Source organism: Anoplopoma fimbria, chromosome 8 (genome assembly GCF_027596085.1).
Source record: "Anoplopoma fimbria isolate UVic2021 breed Golden Eagle Sablefish chromosome 8, Afim_UVic_2022, whole genome shotgun sequence".
NCBI lineage: Eukaryota > Metazoa > Chordata > Actinopteri > Perciformes > Anoplopomatidae > Anoplopoma > Anoplopoma fimbria.
The window spans coordinates 13024938-13035326 of record NC_072456.1 but is presented as its reverse complement, the minus strand read 5'-3'; the positions used below and the strand labels follow the sequence as shown (position 1 = coordinate 13035326).

At 39.0% G+C, this 10389-nt stretch overlaps 1 protein-coding gene across 1 annotated transcript; it reads left to right on the top strand.

Annotated features, from left to right (window-relative positions):
- Positions 1-700: 700 nt before the first annotated feature.
- LOC129094289 (LIM/homeobox protein Lhx9-like) lies at positions 701-9938 on the top strand. Its single transcript, XM_054602390.1, is given in 6 exon segments — positions 701-1011; positions 1887-2089; positions 3216-3571; positions 6940-7142; positions 7779-7897; positions 7899-9938. Coding segments are annotated over 6 exon segments (1194 nt in total). The 5' UTR covers positions 701-831; the 3' UTR covers positions 8032-9938.
- Positions 9939-10389: the final 451 nt, after the last annotated feature.

Here is a 10389-nt window from a genome sequence, read left to right as displayed (position 1 = left end):
CCCATTTCAGTTTATGCAACTTCTGACTACACTCCAGCGTCCTCTCCTGTAAATGGGGGAATAAAAGTAATGAAAATGTCAATACCATAAAGTGGTGGTCCTTCGCGCAGCCAGAATCTGGAGTTTTTGAGGGAAGAGTGACAGCTCTTTGTTGGTGAATAAAAAAAAAAATCAGTGGCGATGGTGAGAGAGAGAAAGAGAGAGGGAGAGACATACAGAGTGAGAGGAGAGAGGGAGGAGGGGGGGGGACTCCTCCTACCAAATTATTCAGACTGGGCAGGCTTTGCTCTCTTCACAAATAGGACACGGTGCTCAAATCCAGGCAGTCCCAACCTGACCTCGAAGCACACAGGAACCCCTGACTGGGAAAACCGGGAGAGAGAGAGAGAGAGAGAGAGAGAGAAAATCACCCCCAAAAAAAGAAAACAACAAAAAAACTTTGTGTCATTATTTTTGGCCAGTGTGTTCACACTGTAGCCCCCTTCCCCTCCTCCCTCCCCACCACCACCACCACCACCATTACCACACCGGTTTGTCGCGTCATTTGGACTATATCTTTTTTTTTTTTTTTTTTTTTTTGCTGGAGGAGAGACATTCACGGGAAGAAGGGAAAAAAAAAAAAAAAAAAAAAAAAGCTGGTGCACCACCACCACCTACCTCCTCCTGTCCCCACCCATAGTTTTCTTCGTTCTTCTTCTTCTTCTTCTTCTTCCAGTTGCCTTTGCGTGGTGGAGGAGGAGGTCTGAACCTCTGGGCTGTTGCTGTGTTGTGTCTGTGCCTCTCTCAGAGCCTCAGAGCCCACTGGATGCGCTGAGAGCTGCGGTACAGTATATGGAAGTTGTGGGCTGCAAGACAGAGGCAAGCAGTTGCAAGTTGCGTCCAGGACCGGGAGCCATGCTTTTCCACGGGATCTCGGGGGATCACATCCAAGGGATCATGGAGGAGATGGAGAGAAGGTCGAAAACGGAGTCGCGCCTGGCGAAGGGCATGCAGCTCAACGGGAGAGAGTCGGTAAGAGTCTGATCGACCCGTGTTTCAATTCATGTGTTTAACCTCCGCACACGACGACCGTGGCACCGTTAACTTGCCAGGGAATGTACATTTGTTTTTGGGGGTGAGTAGAAGAGGATTTGTCAATTACTTCTTTGTGTTTAACTATGGTAATATAATGTAGTGTAATTATCCATCCAAAATGACTTGTATCTGTTAGAATCTATGATTGAAATTGCTGCTCAGTTATCTGTACAAAATGTTTTTTACTCAAAACATAAGCTGTCTGCAACTTATCATGCAGCTTTCTTTAAATATATTCGTAACACAAATAACTCAAATAAAACATTGTGCATCAGAATAGTAATATTAAGTTTTGTGGACAATTTTGGTTCATGCAATTATCCACAAGCTGACAAAAAAATATGCTGGAGTAATATAATTATAAATATACGTTTTATTCTTTTAACTGAAAAAAATACTACATTTACTACTTTTTTTTTTTTTTTAAAAGTAGGCCTTTATTCAATATTTTTAAATATATCTTTCTGACCAAAACTGTTGCAGTGAGTTTGTTGTTTGCTTTTATAATAATGTCAAGGAACAAAGAAGAGATTAAACTAATTAAATATTAAATCTCCCCCGATATTCAGTTCATTTCATTGATGGTGTCAATTCTTTCACGTGGGCCTGAATACACGGAACCTTCATTTATTTAACAACCAAAAGGGTTTTTACCTGATAGATTTAAAAAAAAAAAAAAAAGTTACATTTTGTGTCGAGTAAACTACTAAAGGCCTGTTGTTTGTGTTTTACATGGTATATGTTGTAAAAGATTCCCCCAGCAGTGTGTTGAAGGCAGTAGCCATGAGCCCTCTCTTCTCTCCCTGACTCAGACCATGCCCTCCATGAGCCCGGAGAAGCCTGCTCTGTGCGCCGGCTGTGGCGGCAAGATTTCGGATAGATACTACCTCCTGGCCGTGGACAAACAGTGGCACCTGCGGTGTCTCAAATGCTGTGAATGTAAACTAGCGCTGGAGTCGGAGCTAACGTGTTTTGCCAAGGATGGGAGTATCTATTGCAAGGATGATTACTACAGGTAAGAAACATTTACGTGATACATTTATAGAAATGAACAGCTGAGGGAAATACAAGTGTCTCTCTGTCACGCACGCGCGTAGACCCACCCAAAGCTGCTTACTTTATAGGAAACAATATTTTACTAACTCTTAAATGAACAGACAAATATTTTAAAAAAAATATATATATATATATTGTAAAGCCACAATATTTCACATTGATTGAACATGCTACGGCTGTTCATCTGGAATTATGTTGAAGCCTTTCGGTCCAATTAGGCCTAATTCTACTCTGAATAGAATCAAAACAGTCTCAGGGGCCCTGCAGGTTGTTAAGGGGGGAAAGTTATGATATGACATTTTACTTTAATTCCTTTGTGCATCAGATGTAATAGTTTCCAATGGCTCTGAGTGTAATGTAAACTGCATTAGCTTGTGTGAGTCAGCCTACCAGGAACAAACTGTGTTTGTTAAAAAGTAACCTAGCTTAGTGAATGAATGTAGCTTATAGTGTAAAATACTCAAGCATGCAAAAATAACCAGTTAAAAATGCAGTTATGGGTCAGATATTTCATAATATATTTAGCCATGCACAGGCCTAAATGTTATTTACAATGCACAATAGTAGTAAAATACCCAAGAAAGAAAGGACATGCTGATAAATGCTAAGGCAAAATGTCTTCGCTTTCTTTTTCGTGCTATAGTTTGGCCTTTAGCCTACCTGTAGAGTTCTGTGCCTAATGTAAACGATGCTGCCAAGAGGTTATTAATATATCACTGAGACTGTAGACTGGGCTATTTACTTATTCAAGAGATAAAAAAAAATACTCTTGCATAAATAATATTTTTACACCAAAGAAAATGTGTTATAGTTGTAGGCCAGGTGTGGCTATTTAAGCCCAGAATGTAAACTCAGTCTGTAGGCCTGTTATAGTATTGTTATAGTAATGTAATGTAATGTAATGTAATGTTACACACTAGAGCTTTTGACACACACACCTTTGTCACTGACATGGACGACAGACACCTCGTTAGCTTGCTTTAGCCTGTGACGGTGCAGGTTATACCCGCTCCTGTCTGTGTGTGTGTCTGTGTTGTCCATCGGCTCTCTCCGGATGAAGAGTCTTGACGATGTGTCTGTTCCAGAAGGTTCTCCGTGCAGAGGTGCGCGCGCTGCCACCTCGGGATCTCGGCCTCGGAGATGGTGATGCGGGCGCGCGACTCCGTGTACCACCTGAGCTGCTTCACGTGCACCACTTGCAACAAGACGCTGACTACGGGCGACCACTTCGGCATGAAGGACAGCATGGTGTACTGCCGGCTGCACTTCGAGACGCTGGTGCAGGGACCGGACTACCACCAGCAGCTCAACTTCGCCGAGCTGGCGGCCAAGGGCGGCGGCCTCGCCCTGCCCTACTTCAACGGCACCGGGACGGCGCAGAAGGGGCGGCCGCGCAAGAGGAAGAGCCCGGCCATGGGGATAGATATACCCAGCTACACAGGTGAGGCCCACGGCTAGGTGCTTAGAGCAGGGGACCTCTACAGCAAGTCAGAAGCACACAGACACGAATATATAACAATGTAACCTTAGTTTTTCATTATGGTGCAAAAAGCAGCTGTGGGCATTAACAGCTTGCCCTGCAGGCTTTACTGTATGGACAGGCCTTGTTGTAGGGACAGTGAAACCTACATCAAAAACACACAGCTGCTCCTAATGTAGGTTAAATCTATCTCGGGCCCACTGAAATACCCTTAAAATCTAGTTTGTCCTCGGACGTTTCTGTCCTGAAGATTCGTCGTATTAATTCAACTTTAGTGTTTTTAAAATACGCCAGAATAAATTATTTAACTTAAGTAAAATCACTCCCAAATAAACAGTACTAAATAAAATGACAGCGCAATTAAAAAAAAAATATATATAGGATTTTTTTTTCTTCATTTTACGCAGAAGACCTTCACTTTTTTTAGTCCAGACGGTTCCTGAACGCCTCATCTGTAACAGCCGTAGGTCTACCTTCCATGTCTGAGATGAATACGTCTCTCCTGCAGGCTATGCTGATGGAGGTGAACCGTGACTGTACGTAACGCAGCCGTGGGCTAATTGATCTGCAGCGTTCAGTCCGTGCCGGTAACGCACCGTTTGAACTGTAGCGTGTGTGTTGCCCGGGAAATGATCGAAGTTTGACCTCGCCGTCAACCTGCACATCGACTTTTATAATTAAGACTAATTTAGGTCAAAATAAATGTGATGAATGGGTGTGAAAGGGGGTCAATGTAACTTGGGACTGTTGCGTAAAAAAAAAAAAATGTAGACAAAACCATTGTTTTTGCATGTCTTTGACTTTTGCTGGAGGACAGAAAAAACTGCAATCACATATAACTTTAAGCTACGGTTAAATGTAGGTTTCATCTAAAATGTTGCATTGAATCGCTGAATGTTATAACCCGACCTCCAGCCCCCCCCCACACCCCCCTGCGGCGTCCCCATTTTGTTGTCGCTTTCTGCGAATTAGTGCGCGGTTGAGAAAGTTTGTCATTGTGCGCCAAGTTTCCTGTGTTCCTGGTGAATAGGGAGGAATAAGGGTAATCTGCGCGTTAATTGTTCTCCGTTAATTGGAGGTGACGTTGGAATCCCTGGCCTCCTGTGCGGCGGTCAGCACAGTTCTCAGGGACAGCAGCGCCGTGCAGAGGGGCCTGCTGCAGGGAGGCCAGGGCTCCAAACACAACAGTGTGCAGTCAACGCTCCGGTTGAAAGGGCTCTTTGGTTTGTTATTCACTAACACAATTCACAGAGATTATGCAAATCCTAAAGTTCTCATGGACGCTTTAACAGGAAAATAACAATTGTAGAACTGTGATTTTTTTTTTCTGTGATTCTTCTTCTTTAATAGCAAGATATACTTTACGACAACAAAGCGTTGAAATAAAATAAGATATAAAATATAATGCAGCCACAACAGGTAAAAAAAAAATCCCACAAAAGAAAAATCCCACAGAGAAAGACATAAAATACAGTAAGATATCCCTGTGAGCTCATTTAGCGCCACAGACACAGTAAAGGTCCCAGTGGGAATATTATGTTTTTCTATTTGGGATAATAAAGTAGAATAGAATAGACGGATGCAGAATAGAATGTTTTCTAATTTAAAAAGAGGCTTATTGGCTTCTTTAAGCTCAAGTGGCATTTCTTTTTTGGAAATGTTAAATGTTCTAATTATGTGATACATTTATGACATTACAACATTCAAATCAGCCCATAAACGAAGGGAATGGGCTGATTTGAAAAATGTGAAAATTATAAAAAAGATCAATTCAATTAGGGAACAACTGAATAACTATTTTCAAAATTGCTCTTTTTCCTGCGTTGTTCTGCAGATCAGGAGACTCACTTTCATGAAAAATAGGATGAGGTTTTATGTGAGGTTTTGTTTCTGCTTTAGCGAACACATTCATGCTTGTTTTCACCAGGGAAAGGTGTTGGTCTACTGAGTATTCCACTCCGCTCTGTAAAGTTTGGTCTTGTTTGGATATAGAGACCCCTAGTGGGTAATATCTAGTGAAACACAATCCAGTGAAGGCAGGAACAGAAGAACACAGATGTCAATGATTGTCTTATTGATGGTGCGTATAAGTGTCAGAAGAGTCTCATATGACGAAAAATATAATTCACGCCATATTGCTCACCATAACATAATGCCATACATTAAAACATATATCCCATAGTTAGACAAATTTGTGTCTGCCTCATTAAAAACGGATTTGTAAAAATTCAATAATTCATTTTTTTAGAAAGTGTTTGCACTGCATCTTTATGATGAAATGTATGCGCAAGTCTTTTGATATTTTATCATCCACTGAGGAAAACAACTGGTCAGCAATTCCGTTACATGGAGACAAGAAAATCATTTAAATCTACTATATAATTAATAAAAATCCCTTGGTACATTTGCACTTAAGTAAGAGCCCAGATCTTCAAAGACCCATTCTAAAATAAATTCTAGGTTCTATAGAAACAGGAATCAATCTATGCGCATTAATTGTATTTGTTGTATATTTTGGTTGCTTAATATAAATGTTCAACACAAAATTTGTGTTTGTAAAACAATAGTGAAATAAAGTGTTAAGATTTATTTTTTCTTAAAGCAGAGGTTCATGTTTCTGCAGCACTGTTTATCCACAAATGCATTTAATTTAGTGGATCCATTTTATGCTTTTCACCGTCTTTAAGTATTTTACACACACAGTGCTAAGCTACTGACAAATGCGGTCCATTAGGCTTATAAATCTCTGTAAACACACAGAGATAATTTAGCCCGGTCCCAGTGTATGGTTTAAATACATTTTGCTATAAAAAAAAAATCTAATAACAGATTAAATAAAAAAAACAACCCACAATAATCACAAATTTCAGGGCATTTCATTTAATTTCAGTTTAGTCTATTCAGTAAGTTTCTTGACTGTCACTTTTTCACATATTCTAATTGTTATAAATATACCACATTTTTCATTATTGATCATGATGGCATCTGATAGATCTGTTCACATAGCAAGTCAATGGAAATGCATAATCAAGCCCATATGTCCCGCCTTAATCTACGCTAATATACGCTTAACTATGTCTTGTCTTTCACTGCAAAACCGGACCATGAAACAAGATATTTAATTTAATATTGAGCCTTAAAATGTTATCTTGATACTAGAGGAGGATGATTTTTTTTATTGCCAGTTAGTTGTCATTTCCTTGTCAATTGTTGAGCACAGTAAAAACGAATTCAGACGCAAAGTTTTTAGAAATGTTAACGAACATTTTTATGCAGTCGTGTTATTCGGAGTCTGATGGAACCCTGTGCTCTGCTCTCTGCCCTCTCAGGCTGCAACGAGAATGACACCGATCACATGGACCGGGACCAGCAGTCCTACGCTCCAACACAGAAGACCAAACGCATGCGGACCTCTTTCAAGCACCATCAGCTGCGGACAATGAAATCCTACTTTGCCATCAACCACAACCCAGATGCCAAGGACTTAAAGCAGCTGGCCCAGAAAACAGGCCTCACTAAGAGAGTTCTACAGGTAAGCAGAACGCCATTCTTCTTACTGATCTGATCAGCCCATATGTGTGTGCATCTCACTCCTCCTCCATGTCCCTGCCATTTCACACCAATATTATCATTAAAGTCATCTTTTTGATTTTGTTTGTTTGGTTGGCCCATTTAGTCATTAGATGTATATCCAGGGGTTTTTAGCAGAAATCTTGTAGATTCTTAAATGTTTTGTTTTTTTGGGAAAGAAAGGAGTAAAGTCGTTCATAAGCGTAGAAAAGTAAAATGTAAAACTGCAGCTGATATTATTAAAAATGAGAGTGCACATGTTCCTTTGATCTGTGGAACAGAAAAAGGGTGTAATTCAACTCTCACAGATACAAATTTAAAAGGACAGGATTATTGTTTATATTTTTGCTATCAAAATCCACATTCTTGTATTCAGTGTTCAGGAGCTAAGTGGTTCATTGTTATCTGCCCCTCAAGCTCAAAATAATGTCTGAAAATTGCCTTATAAAGATTTATATACATAAGGCGAGGGCAAGTTCATACAGAAATAGCTGTGATCACTTGATATGTAAACCACTGTACAAATGATATGATACTTTCTTTTTAAAATTTAATCTTAAACACAAAAAGTAAAAGCCACATTGGGATTGGTTTGCAGGTTTGGTTCCAAAACGCAAGAGCCAAATTCAGAAGGAACGTTTTGCGACAGGAGAATGGAGGTGTTGATAAGGCTGATGGCACCTCACTCCCTCCACCCTCATCTGACAGTGGGGCCCTGACCCCCCTCCAGCACGGCCACACTAACAGACCTGACAAACCCCTCTATCACTGTAGTGACCTCCGTCACCTCTAGTTTGGACAGCCATGATTCGGGGAGCCCTTCACAAACTACCTTGACAAACCTTTTCTAACAAGCTATCTCGAGCAGACTGATTTTTTTATCTGATTTTATTTTATTATAATTTTTTTATGTTCTTTTGATTTTTTTCCTCAATTTACATTTTATTTTTTTAAGTGACACCTTTAAATCTACCAGAGACAGCTCCTTGGAACAGAAAGTGCTGTACTGTGTACACAAACAAGAACAACAAGAGCAAGAACAGCAGCGACCACATTAAAACACAAGGAAATCATTTTAATGTGTAGCATTTGAAACCACATGGCAGCCGTGTCTGTAGTTGACTTAAAGTATGCAGGGATTGATTTTTTGGACGGGACATTTTTGAAGTTGAAGCTAAAGAAAATTTTCCTGGATCCCACAAATCATCGGAAAAAAAATAATTAAACATGAAGCTTGTCTGGAAAACTAGATTTTTACTTGATTTGACTTTATTTGTACATTTGTATTGAATTATGATAAAACAAGCCCTTCCTTATTTATGGTTAATTGACACATTTTCAAATAATATGAATATTTTGCCCTCGGAAACCTGTATATGTATGCACTGTGTTCGCACTATCCAATTTAAAGATTTTATTTCTGTTTGGGAATAATTTGGGAAACAAACTTGTCGAATGTTCTGTAGATGGGTAACTCCAGAAAACAGGCTTTAATTATCTCCGAATGTTTCGGTCTGTAAGACTGAGTTGGATGGAATCAGACATTGAGATATCTCACAGAGCTACATGTGTAACGTCTAAATTGCATTATAAGCGCCTAACCATCGCAGCTTAAAAGGCAGGTAGATGCTGAAACCACAAACACTTTTTGTCTTGATTCACAAGTCTACTGTGATAGAAAGAAAGAAGCCAATCCCTCAATCTGTACAGTGGTAACTGTTCAACATGTAATGCAGTGACATTGATAGAAATGGTTTGATAATTACAAATCAGCGGGAGAAATTTGGATTGGAGAACAGTTTATGCACGCTGTTGCAATCGATTGTTTTCATGACAGCACTTTTTCAGATTTGTTGGCCTCATAGATTAACCGTAGTAAAATGGATAAACACTAGTAAACATATCCATAGATCCACAGCTAAACTCAATTGCACAGTGACAATATACTGCCCAGTGAAAAGTGCATTATTGTTTTTATCATGTTGCTCAGGGTAACGATGTGATTTTAAAAAGGGAAAAGGAGAAATTAAGTGGTTGCGACGTTGCGGACTAGATTTGTAGAGCTGACATGAACATTCAAATGACCTCAGATAGGTGGAGTCGCATTGGCAGCCAGTGGGAAATCATTGTCCATGTGTACTCCTTTTTGGCCATATTTATACTTTCTTTAATGACACTTGCCACTGAACAGACCAAAAACATGTTTCTTCTGGCTGAAAGATAGAGTAAAAAGAAAGACAGAGCAAATCTTCAATGGAGTTAATACATTTCATTGTGAGCGTCACAATTTGTTCTATTGTAGAACAAAGTGGTACTCTAGATCTACTTATTGAAGTAGATGCCTAACTCAGTTCTACTATGTGCCTTATGCTATAACTTGGGAGAAAGTTTGTGAAATTCAGGATATATGTGTTCTTTGTTAACTGATTCACATCCTTTTGACGCCTCACTAGTTTTGTACTGTTTTGCATCTTATTTCCGAAGATCTTTTTATGGTGTATCCTGTTAAAAAGGGGGCAGCGATGTCATAGAAAGCATTTGTGCACTCTTTCAGATATAGTTGGGTAATCCAAGAACCTTATATATTGATCTTCGTGTTAATAGTTGAGTACAGTAAGTGTTCTATCAAGATTGTCCATGTTTCCCTGTTTCTTGATAAAGATGGTGTATAGAAACTATTTCCCCTTAAATATTTATGGACCAAACGGTTGTTATATATCTTATTAAATTTGTGTGAATAAAAATACTTTGCTTTAAATGGGTTTTATTTTTCATTACACTTGCCATTTTTGTGTTCTATCTTGAATACGATTTTTGTTTATCACATCAACAAACAAGAAAGCATTCAGTTCTTAATGACCAGTTAAACGTCCTCATTTTTGCCTCCATTTTTAATTTCTATTTCCTATTTTATGATGTTTATGGTTTTTTTTAACGTAATGCCCCATGGATTTGCATCTAAACCCTGCAGTCAGAAATATGAAATTGCTTTTTAATGCATGAACATGGCTTTAAATTTGAAATCAAAGGAATGCTACAAAGCATATATTGATATATATATATCTATATATCTATATACATATATAGTATATATTTATGCATAACATATTGGTAAACCTAAAATGAAGTAAGAGTAAATGCAGACCCCGTAAAGCCAGGTTGCTCTGTAGTTAATATATTCTTACTCTATCATTTCTTTCAGGGAGAAC